Here is an 18,429-nt window from a genome sequence, read left to right as displayed (position 1 = left end):
GTGGTGGTGGTGGTGGTAGTAGTAGTAGTAGTAGTAGTAGTAGTGGTAGTAGTAGTAGTAGTAGTAGTAGTGGTAGTAGTGGTAGTGGTAGTAGTAATAGTGGTGGTGGTGGTGGTGGTGGTGGTGGTAGTAGTAGTAGTAGTAGTAGTAGTAGTAGTAGTAGTAGTGGTAGTGGGGGTGGTTTTTTTTTTGGGATAGAGGTTTAAAAATCTTCAAAAGACACCAACAGGTGGGATTGTTGGTAGTGTCAGATTTTTACAGACTTAAAACAGTCCTCTTTTTCTGCCCTTCTTTTAGGAAGGGGGCCAGACCGGTAACCGCTTTCGCATTACTTCAGCCTGGCCCAGGTTACGCGACTAGGCGCTCTTCTTGGTCAGTTCTCAGGCTTCTTTGCTCTCAGTACTGCTTTGGCGTAGCTCATTATTGTGGGGGTGGTAGTGGTGGTAGTGGCAGTAGTGATGATGATGATGATGATGATGATGATGATGATAATACACGTTGAACTAGTGTACCGACATGAGACACTGAGGAACACTCGCAGTCCCTGCCGACTGCACGGCGCCGCAGCAGGAGCGTGCGACACTCACTCTCCAGGAACGTGGTCTGGGACGCCGAGCGGGACAGGAAGCCACCGCCCCCGGGCCCGCCCCCGCCGCCGTCGTCCGCGCCGACCGGCGACGTGGACACGGGCTCCAGCGCCGGCTGCTCCGAGGACACGGCAGGCACGGCCTGGTAGTGGTGCTGCTGGATCAGCACGCCGCTGGGACCTGCGCACACATGCCGGGCCCCATATCGCTCAAGGCCAGCGACCAGCGACTAGGCCTCGTGCTTCCAATCGTGTCTCAATAACCTCCTTTTGCATTATTCATTTTCGTAATATACTTGCCGTTTATTCTTTTAAAGGGTGCAGTGCTGCAAACTTCCTGCCACGCCCATTACATAGATGTATACAATAAAAATAAAAAAATTTAAATTTACAAAATGCAAAAATTAAACCAAACAAAGTACATTCACAAGCAAAAATAACACATACCGTATTTACTCGCGTAAAGGCCCCCCTTTTTTTCCAAATTTTCGACACGCGAATTTGGAGGAAAAAATAGATTTTTCTTTCTTTCAGGCATGAAAAACTAACATTTAATAAAAGCAAAATGAAATACCGCCACAACTTATTTAAATGCCAATTAAATTTTGATTAAATGAAACAGCTGGCGGTACAACTGGTAAGTCGTGCATGTTTGTTCTAATGAGAGAGGGTGGGGGAGGCAGCGCTGCGTCAGGGGGGGAGAGAGGCAGAGGCGTGGCTTAACCTCCCTCCTGCCAGCTAGCCAGCCAACCAGACCCACTTCCCTTCCTCCTTCACTTCCCCTCTTCTTCCCTTCTTCTTCTCCGACAACACGGCACATCAACACAAGCGCGCAAGTCCAGCTTTCTTTATCTTTATGTCATTTGAGATACGACTAACTGCGTACGTCTGTCAAGCCTCACGACAGTCCTGCTGAGAGCGGACAAACCATAATACCAGTCTCTGTATCTGTTTGGACTTGTGATATTTTTTAATTTGTGTAAATATGTTGGGACTTTGAGATATTCCTTATATCAAGACTGTGTTTGAACTTCCCGCGCTACTGGCTGCGGTAGCGCCACTAGCTGGCAGTGCCGGCAACTAGTCAGTCTTTGTTATCGCGCCGCCGCGGTAAGTCGTTCCGTCAGGAAGATGGTGTTATCAGTCCACAGTCAAAACATTTGGTCCTCCGGGCCGGATCTTGCCGGCGTGTTTAGTCTCTCAAGAAATAGTTTCGTAGGTGTTTAGTTTACTTCGTCGGCGTGCGTCGATATGCATCGTTCAGTTCGAGTGTGGTCCGTTGACGTCTGAAGTGCATTGATCATATTTGTTTTGTACTCTGATGAAATTAACTTGCTCGTGTAAATGTATCAGACGTGAAGCACCCTATTGTTGTGTTTGTCACGGATTTGGAAATTATCGTATTTGTCCTGAGTGCGCCGCGCCGTGACTTTAACCTCTCCTTTGTATTACGTCGCCTTCCTTTATCATTGTTCAGGGTCCGTGACCTTTCCCTTGTTCTCGTCTCCTTTGTCCCAAGGTCATTAGATACCAGGTCATCTCATCCCGCTATTTTACTGTTATTGGTCAATCGCGTCTGACGTACATGCTAGACCATATTGCCGCGGGAATTCAAATAAATCACGTGTCTAAATGGCACTTTCTTAAATTTTCCGATTCACATAGACTGATGTAATTTATGTACAGGTTAAATGTATCACGTGTTTCCGCTAGTAATATATTTAATCTTTGTTATGTTGTCAGTTATTTAATCGTAAATTAGGCTCAAATGTGTATTTTAAAATCTAAACTGGTGTTGTTGGTAAACATTGTGATGCGTGCTGTTCTTGCAATATTCACAACATTGTGTTATTTAATGCTAGTTTGTTTATGCTTGTTACCATTGATAAGTAATTATATTCAATATTACATTTTGCTTCCTTGCTAGATGTTTAAGTTTCAACATGTTATGTTCATTTGCAGTAGTAAACAAACTTTGTAAGTGTATTAAATATCATACAATATAACAAGTTTTATGGTAATGACTATCCTCCAAAAAATATTCTAAGAATATTTAATGGCCCTTTAACTACCAAATTTTATATTTGTGTGCAGTAATATGATTTTGTCTAATCCATTGCATTCTAACCTGTGGATCTTCCACATGTGATCCCTCTGCCCTTTACCTATCTCTGAGCTTTCCAAAATCCCCTCCCTTTAATTACCTTAACCTATTTCACCATTCTTTCTTTCTCCTCCTTTACAGTGTGTCCCACACAAGCTCCATCATCATCACTGATGGTCTATGCATCTTCCTTCTTCCGTCATCGTTTCTCCTCCGATATTTGTCACTTATCTCACTACATTGCATTGTACCTTTATAACTCTTAAATGTCCATCGCTAGGTACGAGTCCCAAATTCCTGTGGCGTATTCCATATCTGGTTATCACCAGCATGGAAGATGCCTTTTCATTGACTTTTATTTCTCTCCTTTAGTGTCATAGCAGTTAACCCCAGACCCCTACTCCCTTCTTGACCGTCCGCTATTTTTTTTTTTAATCTACTCATCATGCTTTCCCAGACATCTTTCATTATGAACAGCAAGGGCCCCATGGCACTCCCCTGTGGTACGTACTCCATGTCACCACTCCCTCTTCCTACCATTAATTTCATATTAAGTGAGCTAGTAATTTTGCATAGAAAATTTTATTACAGACCTGTCATTTATAATTATTAATTTAAGTAAAAAAAATTAAACTGCACTCTAAAGCTGTCTGGCCTACTATTAACCATGTCCCTTTCCATCAGCTGTAATTCTTAAGAATGGTAACTCCTGAGTAACATGGTAAATGATCACTATGTGAAAGGTTTGCTAGGTTAACTAGGATCTGTAATTCTGAAAATGGTAGCTCTAAGTGAAAGATTATTAGTGTACAATAATAACACAATTATTTTTTTAAAGTAATTAATTATTTAAAAGATATGTATTTCCCTGCTTAAATTCTTTCATTTTAATCCTTACTCAACTTATTTACCAAAAACTAATAGTCTCCAAAATTACCACATATACTATTAAATTTTGATATAAAATCTCAAATTAAAATTGCAACACAAACTCCCAGATCATTTACCATGATAAAAATATTTTGGTATTTTGGCATTCTTGGCAGGTACATGTTTCCAAGCTGGTATTCCTAAATATGCTCCTTTCCCACTACGGCCACTACTTATGCACCATAGTGCAGGCAGTAAGGCATACTCAGTTTCTGATTTACCTGAACACTTCTTCTGGAAGAAAACATGCCTAAAACACTGAAACACTTTATTCCTACCTTGTGATACTTTCCAACAAGTGGTCCGCAAATATGTGGCTTAAAACACAAATATCACAGACCATTTTTCAAAGTCTTTATTACATGATACATCGCTGGGTAATTTTATTTCATCTCTTAACATTGGAACGTAAAATTGTACTAATCCGTTAATGAGAAACAGTATCACATAAACATCATTTGCAGTTTAGACAAACATAATTTTTTTTGAACGAGAGTAACTAGAATAAAAAAATATATTTTTTTTAATTTGTCAGAAAATTAAACTACTGGTAGAAGATGGAGCATGAGAATAGTTTTTTTTTTATTTTGTGATCAGATGTTCACAGTAGTAATCATATTTTGAACTGTTAGTAACAAAAAATTTCACCACAAAATGCCAAACTTCTGCTGTAAGAGGTAGAAAAAGAGGCAGGTTTTTTAAATGTGTAGACAGTGACATTCCTCTAGTTTCAAAGGTTAAAAGTGCAAAACTTTATTTGTGTAGAATAAAATTGTACATTTGTATATTAAAAAAAACAGCATGCAAACAAACATATACACTTAATTTGTATCAATATAAATGTTTATTTACATGTTCGTAATTAATCTCCTTGATTGTGTTTGTAAGATTAATTTTTTGTTACAAGTAAAAAATATATAAATGTTGTAAGACCACCTAGTGAAAAATGACCAAGCTAATAGTAATTACAACAATTATGTGAACAAATGACCATCAATAATATAATCCACTATAACTCTAGTGTGTTAAAATGTAGTAAAAATTTATGTACCTACTTAAAATAATTCTTAAGTGACAGGATTTAAACCTGGAAACTTGTAATCCATAACTACGTACAAACCACTGAGCCAAATAAACATAATAATTTACTGTGAAAAATATTTCATTGTCGGCAAGTGTTTGTATCCTAGGAGTGTAACATCTTTTAAAACTTGCAATATTTATTTTTGTGACTATTAAATTTATTACTAAATGTACTCGTGATTATATTGATGATTTGCATTTCGAAGTCACCATTAATTTAACAGATTTTCATTATTTTTCATGCACATAACACATTTCTCCATATCTTAAATTGTTTTCATTTTATTAGATGCAGTCTGTATACTCTCATCATAATTCTTTACTGCTAGAAACAGTAACAAGGTAATTTTTCTCAAATAATTCATCAGAAATATTTCAACACTCCAAATCTGATCCCAGAACATAATTCATTACATCAAAATTCAGTATTTAACAAAATATATTGGTAATCCATAATAATCTACATTTACTTATGCCTATTATAAATTGTGGTGAGTAAGAAGCTATAAAAGAAATACAATTAGTCACTATGTTCTGTCATACAAACTACATCAATTGACATGATATTTCTTTCTAAATATTTCATCAACATAAATAGGCACTTCAAGTATGTTTTATAATGAACACATATTTGAAAGATAAATAAAAAGCTGACAAAAATACACAAAACTTTATTTTTTACTACAGGCATTATCTCATTACTATTTTGCTTTAATTGCTTTTTTCAATGCAAATGTGTAGGAATTGTTTTCCCAACTTGTAGCTGATCATTTATTACATTAATTTACATAAAAAGTAATTTAATATTTTTTCCTGTAATTTTACATATTTGCGAAGTTTCAAATGGTTTAGCGTTAAGTCTCCTTAATGAAATATGTACATAAATAAATTTTGTTACCAAGATATTTATGTAAATGATATAACATTATTTACATGTTGGTTAATACCACCTCTATTAAATGTTAAATTTATTTATTATACTGTTGCCATTAGTTTTTTTTTTATAAAAGTCATTTCGCACAAAATCCTGGATAAAAAGAATTAGTGTGGCAGCTAGCCATGAAAATTAATACCATATTTTCTTTATCTCTGAAATTTATATGGCATATGTATGTATGTGTGTGTGTGTGTATATATATATACATACACACACACATACATTAAGTACTATATAATTGTACGAATAAAATATAAACTGCAAGGCTTTCAATATCATCACACTTTAATGTGATTGTTAAATGGACAAAGTCACAAGACCCACTTGGCTGACCCAGCCACAGGCTGGAAACAGTGGATGATGATGCTTAGTATAAATTTTGGTGTGTGGTAGACAAATACAGGTTATAAATTGAGGTAAAACTAAGCATGACTCCCTAAATACTTCTGGAGCTAACAAGACATATTTTACATCACTAGATTATTACTTGTTACCATGGGCACCCATACCTGGGGCATAGAACCCGTCCCCCCCCCTTTTGATAGAGAAAGACAAAAATGTAGTTACGTATAAGTCATCCAACACTGAAATATTTTCACGTAGAAGATTTTAAATATATGTACCTACTTACAAATCACCATTTGTCTTCCAAAATATTTAAAACACCATATACCTCCAGATCTCACTTCCCCCCCCCCCCCCCCTCAAAATATCACATGGGTGCACTTGCTTGTTACATAAGTATACAAACACATTTGTAACTTTTCCATGCATCTGAATTACTTAGTTTGATATGCTACATATTTTCTATTCATGTTGAAAACAACTGTGGTTAGGTTCAGGTTTTTTTTTGTTAAACTGCATTAAATCACTGTGGCCCAATTATGACCACAAAACATATTAAAAATTATAAAATGCACAAATATGTAAATATAATAAGAACATAGACAATTACTTGTGAATGTAACACGGGACAACTCTTTGCAATATGACCAGAGTTATTTATTTAGTTTCAATTTAGTGAAAAACCAGAGAAAGAAAACAATACAATGAAAGAATGAGTGATCTGACAAGCTATGGAATGTTTGCTATTTGAAGATAAACAAAGCAATGACAAATTAATTAAACCAGAAAATGAAGTTCATTAGGTGTTGTTCACATCAAACATGCTTTTATTCAATGAACGCTGAGCAATATCAGGAGCCTTATTGTTTTCCTACAAACATAATACATCCAATAACATTTAGTCCTGTCAAACAGTTTTAGAAGTTCTATCTTGCGAAGTCATAAGTTTTTGTTAAACAATTCTGTAGCAAACACACATTCTGAAATTATCCATGACTGCAATTTACATGTAAATTATTTTCATATGAAATACAAAAGATTACTATCACTCCAAACACACCCCACAATTTTTTTTGCTAAATCTAAATTAAATGACACTTCCTTCAAAAAATCTATAAGCCTACTATTTATGTTACAATTTTTTTCATTTTCTTGCACACTTTGTTGCTGCTTCTTCCAACACGTTTTTTACTTAGCTGTCGATTGAAATGATTCAATCTTAAAAAAGTCCTTATTCTTACAAATGAAGCAACCAATTTCTTCTCAACAGCAGGCATTTTTACATTACTAAACCACAGCACGAAAACAAAATCAAAACATGCACGCAATTTCACAGTTTTGTTTACTTTGAAGGTCTAGCGGATACGTCATTTCACGGAAACACCCGAACGACCAAACTCGTTTTTCTTCTGTTGAGACGACCTGGTATCTAATGACCTTGCCTTTGTCCATAGTGTCTCGTCGCTGCCTTTGTCCTTTAGTATCCTGTCGCTGCCTTTGTCCTTTAGTGTCCTGTCGCTGCCTTTGTCCTTAAGTGTCCTATCGCTGCCTTGTTCGCCGTATCCCGCAGTTGCCTTTGTCCGTTGCCTGACGTCACAGTTCTTTGTGTCAATGAATAAAGATTACGTGTTTTGACACAATAACAGTACATCATGGCAGACGTTCAGTCGGCGTTATTGCGCCTTAGACTTGCTGAAGACCGGGTTAAACGTGCGGCGGACCTTGCACACACTGCGGCGGGGGACCCGAATAAAAGGGGCCTATTTCTTGCAACGGCTCGTGATCTTGCTTCAGTGAAAACTGGTTTTGATGCAGACTATCTCGCTGTGGAGGCTGCAGCGGACCCAGCTACGGGTTTCGATCCTGAAGCCCATGTAGCTCGCATAATCTCATTTGAAAATTACTATTATTCAGCGATGGCCGCCGTGGAGTCCTTCACTATTGAAGAGAGGGCTAGAGACTTAAAGGAGCAAACAAAGAGTATTTCATCCGGGAATTCTCACGTTGCTCTACCAAAAATAGTGCTGCCACATTTCAATGGCAACCCTAGGGAGTGGATGAATTTTGCCAACCTGTTCACCACTCTTGTGACAACGAATGCCAACCTTACTGAGGTTGAGAGACTAGTGTATCTCAAAACCGCACTAAGTGATGAGCCACTTCAGTTGATTCAGTCGTTGACAATCACAGACGTGAATTTTAAAGTAGCCTGGAAATTACTCACTGATCGGTATGACAACAAACGCTTAATCATATCTGTTCATGTTGAAGCCCTTCTGCAGGCACCTTTTGCATCTGCTGATGCACCAGCATCACTTCGACATCTTTTAACGGTTATCACGGAAAATGTGGCAGCATTGGCCGCACTTGATGTCCCAGTCAGTCAGTGGGATTTAATATTGCTTCCTATTCTCTGCAAGAGATTAGATGTGGTACTTCAAACCCAGTGGGAAATGACACTCACCGGTCAAGACCTACCATCCTTGGCCAAGTTCACCGAATACCTGGAAAAGCACTGTCGTGCTCAAGAGGCTGTGATATCATCCAGGGGAAAGGTACCCACAACACAGATCACTCGGCAGAAAAATTTCCCCTCTTTTGCACCTGTTCGTAAGTCTGTTCTGCCTAAATACCAAAGTGCAAATACCTTCCTTGCTAAATCAGAGACACACTCCTGCCAAATGTGCAGCAGTGCTCACTCATTGTTTAAGTGCTCTAAATTCAATCAGCTTAGCCCAACAGAGAGATACTCTGTAGTCAGACAACACAGACTATGTTTGAACTGCCTTAGATCATCACATCAAGCAAAAAACTGCCTCGTGGGTTCATCTTGTCGCCATTGTGGTTCGCGTCATCATTCACTTTTACATTTTGAGGACGAAACGTGTGAGGATGAACAAGGTGATGCTGCTCCAGACTCTGCAGAGGGACAGTCGACTGTACACGATGTAAATCCAACCTCAACATTATCCACTGTCACCTCTTGTAGTGCTGTGCACTCAGTGTCAACAGTCCTGTTGTCGACAGCCCAGGTTCAGATTCATGACGTGCGTGGAAACCCACATACGTTTCGGGCCCTGCTAGACTCTGCCAGCCAGGCCAGTTTTATCAGTGAAAGATGTTTTCAGTGTTTGAGTCTGCCTCGCAAAAATGCTCACCTACCCATAGAGGGTTTATCCAATACACCAGTGAATGTTGCCAAGTCTTACACTTCTTTGGTAATTAGTCCAGTTGGTGAAGACAGTCCTCGGTTTGCTCTCGATGCCTTCATCCTTCCACGAATTGCTAATAGCTTGCCCAGTGTTCAGTTGCCTTCTGACACTCGTCAGTCTGTTGTTCACCTCAAGCTAGCGGATCCCTCATTTGATATCCCTGGTGCTGTAGATTTGCTTCTTGGAGCCGACTTGTTTCCACAATTATTGACCGGTGGTAAGTTAGAAGGCTCTCCCATGGCCCTCAACTCAGTACTGGGATGGGTCCTTATGGGAAAAGTGGAGACAGCATCTTGTAGAACTGCAACCTTTGTCACATCCATGGTGACCACCATTTCCCCCTTGGAGGAAGTAATGAAAAGGTTTTGGGAGCTGGAGGAATTTCCACACACACACACTACCTCTCCCAAGATTTTATTTTTTATTTATTTTATTTATTTTATTTGTTACATGCCACACCAACAGCACAAGGCTCCAACGGTGGGCACAACATGTAAGACATGTAAAAAAAACAAATACAGTAACAGAACAGAACAATAAATTATAAGAACAACAAAAAGTAGGACAAACAAAGACAAGACAACATAACATACAAATATCCATATGAGTGCTTAACTTCTGAAAAGTACTTAAAATAACAAAAATGTTTCATGAGTGTAATAAATGTATAAATACAGAACATATAATATTATGTGGAAAAATACAGTTGGTATCCTTAGATTAATACATCTGGTATTAAATAATTTAGGTAACATTAGAGCATAAAGATAATTAATCTTTGGATGCCGAAATAATAATTTTTTTAACAAGTTTTTTCTCTCTGGTAGGTTGTAAGTGATTAACATACATATTAAAATTGTTAACAAGTCTATATATAATATCATTTGTATTTAAAAGTGTGCACAAAAAAGGTGGGTTACGGCTATTAAAAGAAGGAATTTTAATGCCAGTAACATCAAATATATGAGGACATATAAGATTACCATAATAACAATGGAAGACAAAAATGGCATCTAAGATCTTTCTTCTAGTTGATAATGAACCAAGGAGGGAATTTAAATCTATGTTATTGATGGTATTTAATTTTTTGTTAATATAGTCAGATACTTTAGATTGAATCCTGTCAAGCTTTTCAATATCAGTGTTATTGATGCTGTTCCATATAATAGAACCATATTCAAGTTTTGATCTTATTAGAGCTGTATAGAGGGAGAGAATAGAGTCAATATTGGAGGTGTTAAAGGTGATAAATTTAATTAGACCAAGTATTTTGTTAGATACCGAGATAATGTTTTCAATGTGAAGATGAAAAAATAGTTTTTGGTCCAGTAAAATTCCTAGGTCTTTGACATGTTGAGATTTTTTAATAGGTGAGTTATCAAGTTTGTATTCATATTGCAATGGGTAGGTTTTTCTAGAGAAGGTAATGATAGCAGTTTTTTCCATGTTTAGATTGACCAAATTATTTGTGCACCAATTTGCAATTTCTGTAATATCACATTGTAGAAGATAGCTGTCATGATATGAAGAGATTTTTCTATATATCTTTAAGGGCCGGTTTCACCAACAGGGATAATGCTATTTTATCGAGATAAAGTTCAAAAATATCTCGATGTTCTAGTTGTTGTGTTTCATCACACACTTTATCTCGATTTTCTGATATTATCGAGATAGAATACTTAAACCTCGGAATTTGGTGGATAAAGTGAGAATATCTGGATAAAGATGTAAAAATAAACAAACACATCACAGCATGCATTATATTTTTGGAGGAAATATGGCTCGGGCGATGTATAATTTAATTCTTGAGGACAGTGATGATGAAGAACATTTTCGCGAACGTCGGCCACGATGGATTCAGGAAAGAAGCGATTATTTTGAATTGTATGACGAGGATGATTTCAAGATTCACTTTCGTCTTTCTAAACAATCGGCTATGTTTGTACTTGAACATATTGAAAACCAACTAGAGTTCCCTTCTGACAGGTAGGTTTATTTGATTCTAAACATCCATTTAAATTTTCTAATTAAATCTAGATTACTAACAGTATTTATTTTTACTTTTAGGAACATGTCAGTTTCACCCATGAATCAACTTCTTGCAACACTTCGTTTTTATGCAACGGGATGTAACCAGCTGTCTGTTGGGGACTACGTTGGTTGTAGTAAACCCACAGCACACAGAATAATCCACAGGGTTAGTTGCGCAATCGCTGCTCTTCGGCCTCAATTCATAAGATTTCCTGAGACCAGAGAAGAAATTCATTCGGCCCAAATGAAATTTTATCAGATTGCAAAATTTCCCAGGGCTATTGGTGCAATGGATTGCACCCATGTCAGAATACAGTCACCAGGTTTGTTAAGAATATCATTGAGCATAGGTTCAAAGTGAATGATATGTCAAGGCATATTGTTAATACAGAAAATATTTTTTTTCAGGAGGAGAAAATGCAGAGTTGTACAGAAATAGAAAAGGGTACTTTTCTATCAATATTCAAGCCATTTGTGACCCAAATGTGGAATTCAAAGATATTGTTGCCAGATGGCCTGGATCCACACACGATAGTACAGTCTTTAATAACAGTAATAGAAGAGCATTCTTTGAAAGAGGAGCATATGGAGATTCGGTATTGCTTGTGGATTCAGGCTATGGTTGTAACAAATATCTAATGTCTCCATTGAACAATCCCACAAGTCGTCAGGAACATCTTTACAACGAATCGCAAATACGATCTAGGAATCCAGTAGAACGAATGTTTGGATGCTGGAAACGGCGCTTTCCAGTCTTAGCTTTAGGACTGAAAGTCAGCCTAGAGAATGCTTTCCCAATCATTGTGGCAACTGCAGTGCTGCATAATATTTTGATACGAGCCGGCGAAGAAATTCCACCAGATGATCCTAACATTATTTGTGAAAAACCGTGGACTGAACTGCTGGAGGAAGGTTACATTAGGGATCAAGAAGGAAATGTGGAGAGAAGGGCCAGATATGATGTAGTGAGACGGTCATTAATTGAGAACTATTTCAGAAGGTAAGAACAAATAATATTAAATTTATCCGATTGCATATACAAACTCCTATCATATTTAATAATTTTTGTTGTCTCAGTTTGTTGTAGATGGCCTCGAGAAAAAATCATCAACAAATTCGTGAAGATGTTGCAGCAAGGATCAAGGGACAAAAACTGTAAAATGGTTTTATGTATAATTGTTATTAGTCAAATAATTAGTAATGCTACAAATATCAAATATATATATAGATAATGATTTTCAATACAACTAGGTTTCATTACAAATATACGAAATCAGATGCTTTGAAATGCTCATTGTAAATAGAGTTACAAAGAAAAATTGTATACAAATTACATAAAACATAAAATTATAAACCATCCAATTCTTTCTTTAGTTTTTTAATCTGTAGAGTCATAAATTCAGTCTGTAGCTTTTCATGATTCAGCCTTTCTTGTTCTTGTTGCAATCTCACTTGACGCAGTTCTTTCATAGCTTCATTTTCTTCTGTTGCATATTTCTTACATAATTCAATTAGTTCAATTTTAGCTTTATGGAGGGCACTTATTTCATTGTTCTTGCTGGACTGCAATTTTGGCCGCCGTCTCTGAGTCCAGGAAGACTTCCCCGCGATGTTTGGCAACTGACACTCAAGGACTGATTTTGCAACATTGTTACTATTATCGGGAATATGGTCTCTTGAAGTACTTTCACAGTTGCCTTGCTCAGTGCTTACCATAACCGTTTCTTTGACACAAGGGAATATCACTGGTGAAACTGATGATGTTGAACTGGCATTATTTTGTGGTACAAGAGCAGGACATATGGGGCCTCTGAGCATTGAGGGAGTGTAGTGGGACCAGTCTCCATTAAGAAGTGTCTGCTGAAAAAAAAAAAAGAAGACACTGTTATGTGAAAAATGTAAACATTCATCGTACTGTTAAGTTTCTTTGTTACGTTAATGTTATTAACATTTTAAACTGCTTTGTAATGTCTGCTACTTTACACTAGTTTGAGTCTCCAGGGTAGCAATGTCCACCATCGAACCTATTTCCAGCTCTACGACTGCATTTTCTTCTGTGTTGTTTGATTCACCTGGAACAATACTATTCTGGTTAGTTCACATGTGATTTTATAAGCACAACAACTTAACGGTTTAACAAAATAATACATATAGGTCTAACATTTCCAATGTTCGACCAAATATGAGACTTCTTTTATGTAAGAATGAAACTGATCAAAATTATTTTAATCAATCATCTACATCATTTACTACACAGAAAAATGTACTGAAGGAGAAGGCTATGAAAAACCATTACTTTGTAGGAATACTGTACTTACTTATGCATTGTAATGTATTGACCATTACTGCATCTGAGTCTGAGTCAAAGATATTATTGTGTCCTTTAACTACAGGTTTTATTAAAGTATATACGCGGCCCAAAATAGGGTCATTTGTACACTTTGTGGGGGGTCCTCCACCTGAAAAAAACAATGTATTCAATTTAATTAAATTAATTGTCAATGTACATTGCCATTTGTAAAAATATATTAAACCACTTCCTTTCACTTTGTATAGTAAGTCACAAAATAAAATGTTACATTTTGTAATACAAGTTGAAAATATTTTTATACAAAACATACCTGTCCCAGTTACCATCTGAACTTTTTCGTCTGCATACTGTTTCCGTGTCGTCTTCTTCAGATTTTCCCAAACAGATTTCAGGTTATCTGCAGACCTGTGATGGACTCCTGACACACAGTTGAAACTACTTGCAATAATTTGCCACTGTTTCAATTTGTTCTGTTGTGTTACTGCATCCGTGCGCTTATTTTCAATTATGTTAAAATGTTCTGTCACCAAATCTAACAAAACAATTTTTTCTTCTGGTGATAAATTCTTATTTCGTGGTTTTTTGGCGGAACAAGTGTTTTCTTTAGCTTCCATTATCTTTATTATCGCTACACGACTTGAATAACAACAAACCTACTCGCGATATTTGTTTACTTTTCTTCCGAACATCGAGATTTCAAAAAGAAAATCGGGATTTTATAATGAATATCGAGATATTATTATCTCGATTATCTGGGAAGAGGATAAGTCGTGGTGAAACGGACACAAGATCATCGCGATTAAAATTCAAGTTTAACTTTTTATCTCGATAAAAATATCTCGATTTTCCATTAAGTTTATCTCTGTTGGTGAAACCGGCCCTAAGTCATCGGCAAAAAGAGTGCCAACTGAGTTCTTTAATCCAGATATTATATCATCAATGTAGATATTGAAAAGTAAAGGAGATAGTGTGCCACCTTGCGGGACGCCAGAAGGAGTTGGGTGGAGATCTGAACTTATATTCTGTACTGAAACATAAAAAGTTTCTGTTATTTAAATAGCTTGTTAACCATGATAAATATTTATCACTTAGCCCAATTTTGGAACATTTACTTAGTAGTATTTGATGATTAACAGTGTCGAAAGCTTTAGCTAAATCAAAGTAACAAACATCTACTTGACCACGTGTGATGACTTCTGAATAAATAGGATTAAGAAAGGAGACTAAGTTTGTCATGGTTGTTTTACCTGTTCTGAACCCATGCTGTGAATCAGACAATCTATTATTTACGTTAAACGCTAAGTGTTTAAATATTATTTTGTCAAAAATTTTGGCAAATCCATTTAACAGGGATATAGGCCTATAATTTGAAACAATAGAAGTTTTGCCCTTTTTGTGTACAGGAATAACCTTGGCAATTTTCCATTTATCAGGGTAGATGCTATTTAGAATACTGAAATTATATATATGCTGTAAGAGAGGAGCAAGGATTAAGGAGCAACCTTTGATGATAAAATTTGGTATGTTATCAGGTCCTGTGGACAATGTAGATTTTAAGGTTTTTATACTCCATAGGACTAAACTAATCGAGATATTAGACATTGGAATATTGTATGAACAACAAGGAGATATGTTTTGGTTATTTGTGTTATTTGTAGTAACATAGACACTTGAAAAATATTCAGCAAAGGAATTTGCAATTAAATAATTATTATCCGTAATTGAGTTATTAATTTTAATTGAGGGATGCTGACTATAACCCTTTCTCATTATTTTAACATAATTCCAAAATTTTTTAGGGTTTTGCTTAATTTTATTGTTAATATTACAAAGCCAGTTTGTTTTATCCCTACACATAAGTGATTTAGTTTCCTTACGGTAATCTGAGAATAATAAATAGTAAAAAGGATTCAGATTTCGTTTATATAATTTATGATAGTGCGATTTCTTCTTAAGAGATTTTATTAGTTGGTTGGAATACCATAGGGGATATTTTTTAGCCTTTTTAATAGTAGTAGGTACAAATAAATCTATAAGATCATTCATTGTACACGTTAAGTAGTCAACCATGGTATTTATATTTTTAGAATTGTATAAAATTGACCAGTCATGGTCCCTAAGAGCAATAAAAAGGCCGAGATAATCACCAATCTTATAGTTTTTATATGAAGACGGTGTATTATCGTTTATTGACATATCAAATTGGAAGTTTATCTCTAATGCAGGATGAAAGCTATCTTCTTTAACTAGTGGTTCCAGAGCTTTGCTAACCAGACATGATTCAATATTAGTGAGACATAGGTCCAAGAGTTGGGCCGAAGGTTGAGTTTGATTAAGCTGAATTAAACCTCTTGCTGATACAAAGTTTATTAATGATCTGGATTTCGACTTAATATTTGAATGAACTATATTTTGGGTATGTAATTGAGGCCAGACAATGCCTGGAACATTAAAATCACCAATTATTAATAAAGAGACATCAGAATTCACAAACTTATCTTCAAGGGCCTCAAAGTATGAAGTGTAAGCTGAAGGAGTTGTTTGAGGGGGAATATAGATATTCCCAATGATTAAAGGTTTATCATGTGTTCTTATATTTATCCAGACAGCTTCTATTCCTGGATAGTCATATTCATGCGTAGATGTTACATTTTTGAATTTATGTTTATTAACAGCAGTCAGGACACCACCACCTCTACTCTTCAAAGTTAATACAGGGTCCCTATCAGATCTGTAAATAAGGTAATTATTGTTGAAATAATGAGAATTCAGACTATTATCGGTGAACCAAGTTTCAGTTAGACATACTAAATCATTATCACTACGCGAGATGTTTTCAAAAAATTCAATTGCTTTGGTTCTCAAGCCTCTTACATTCTGATAAAATAAAATAAACTCCTCATTTTTAAGTTTCACACTGAACTAGTGAGAAGCCCCTCCAGGCGCTAAGGCAGAAGTAGGAGCAGATGTAGGCTTAGAAATAGCAGTAGAATTAGTTGCGATGTTGCAGGTAGAGGTGTTTAGTTCCTCGGTAGTGGATGAGTTGCTCAAGATTTGTTCTGGGTGTAATTTACCATAGTAGGGGCTTATTAGGCAGCCGCTGGGCCAAAACACAATGTTATTAATTCGACTGAAGTCCTCTTCTAAAACCTGAACATGGAAGGAGGCATATGAATTGAATTTCGTTTTCATCTTCGTTACTTTAATATGATCTAAGTTCAGTTCACTTGAGATGTATTCTACAATTTCTTGTTCTTGTACACTTGGGTCGAAACGAGTCACAAAAAGAGCTTTCATTCTTTTGGGTGCTGGTTTGGGTATCATTTTAAGTGTGGAAATGTTACGAATCCCAATTTTCATAGGAGTTTTCTTCATTTCCGTTGAACGTTTAATGTCACTGGTATCTCTTGTGTTGGACTTGCACCTATGTTCCACTAACGTGAATGGTGTACTGTCGACACGTTCTTTGTCATCGTGTCTCATGACGCATCGGGATTCCTGCTGACTGGTAAGTAGGTCACGCGGCTGGCTGCGGTTTACCGTGTCCCGTTGAGAAATTACACGTTCCGCTGTCTTGTGAGTGGAAGAATTCTTAATTACTTGACTATAAGTTGCATTATGGTCTTTACCTGATGATAAATGTTCCTTTATTTGTATCATTTCTTGCCTAATTTTGACAGTTTCTTCTCTGGAATCAAGGAGTAGCGTTTTTAACACGAGGTTCTCACTTTTTAGTTCATCAACTTTGACACTTAGAGAATTCACTAGATTATATAGAGCTTCCATATTTATTTGATCTGACTTTAATGGTTCGATACGTAGCTCGTACATAGGTTTATCACATGATCCTGACACTGTATGTGAAGAACTGTTCAAGAAAACACATTGTAGAAGTGCTGAGGGGCGGTATAGTGTTGCCCTGCCGTTCAGGAATCCTGAGCCCGAATTGGGAACCTCTCGATCCCTTGCATTGAGCAGGTTTGAGCGTTTGGAGAGGCGACTGAGTGACAATGTTCCACTTCATGGAATGTATTCAGATTTCATGAAGGATTATTTGATGGCAGGCCACATGGAAAAGGTTCCAAAGTCACAGATTGATTGCTCTACTTCCTTTTACATTCCTCATCACTGCATAATCAAGCCAGACAGTTCAACCACCAAACTTCGTGTAGTCTTCGATGCGTCAGCCAAAGGTTCAACTGGAGTATCTCTCAATGATGAACTGCTCACGGGACCCAAGCTGCAGCAAGACATTGTTAAGGTACTAAGTAACTTCCGCCTTCACCCAGTGGTGTTTACCGCTGACATAAAGCAAATGTACAGGCAGATAGGTGTGCACAGAGAGCATCAAGATTTTCAACGAATTGTGTGGCGGTTCAATAAATCGGAACCAGTTGAAGATTATCGACTGAAAACCGTGACGTATGGAGTGTCCTCAGCACCTTACTTAGCAATTCGCACCCTGCATCAACTTGCTGCTGATGAGCGGAAACAGTTTCCTACTGCTTCAAGGACACTCTTGTCAGATATCTATGTGGATGATGTTGTGACGGGAGCTGACTCAGTAGATGCAGCCTTGGAACTTCAGCGAGAACTCATGACACTTCTCGATAAAGGTGGGTTCATGTTACGCAAATTCATGAGTAATAATCCTGTGCTCCTGGAGTGGCTCCCTCCCGATGCTGTTCAACTGCCAAGGCCATTCTCCATGGACCAAGACAGTGAAGTAATAGTAAAGGTACTTGGGCTGCAATGGAACCCACTCTCGGACACCTACTCGTACAATGTCCAGGCTAGCTCTGAATCACCAACTAAACGCTCTATCTTGTCTAATTTGGCTCGCGTATTTGATCCTCTTGGTTTCCTGACACCCTTGACCATGTTCGCGAA

The 18,429-nt window shown here is 37.0% G+C and overlaps 1 protein-coding gene across 5 annotated transcripts in view; it reads right to left on the bottom strand.

Moving 5' to 3' along the window:
* Positions 1-18,429, bottom strand: part of LOC134540856 (GATOR complex protein Iml1) — a 146,379-nt gene that overhangs the window by 85,134 nt on the left and 42,816 nt on the right. For all 5 annotated transcript variants that reach the window (XM_063383859.1, XM_063383861.1, XM_063383863.1 and 2 more), the window contains exon 13: positions 588-767. In XM_063383859.1, the coding sequence (XP_063239929.1) occupies positions 588-767 (180 nt within the window). The remainder of the gene's footprint in view (positions 1-587; positions 768-18,429) is intronic.

This window comes from Bacillus rossius, chromosome 17, assembly GCF_032445375.1.
Source record: "Bacillus rossius redtenbacheri isolate Brsri chromosome 17, Brsri_v3, whole genome shotgun sequence".
Lineage (NCBI taxonomy): Eukaryota > Metazoa > Arthropoda > Insecta > Phasmatodea > Bacillidae > Bacillus > Bacillus rossius.
Note: the sequence above shows the minus strand (reverse complement) of the source record. Positions and strands in the feature narration are given on the sequence as shown.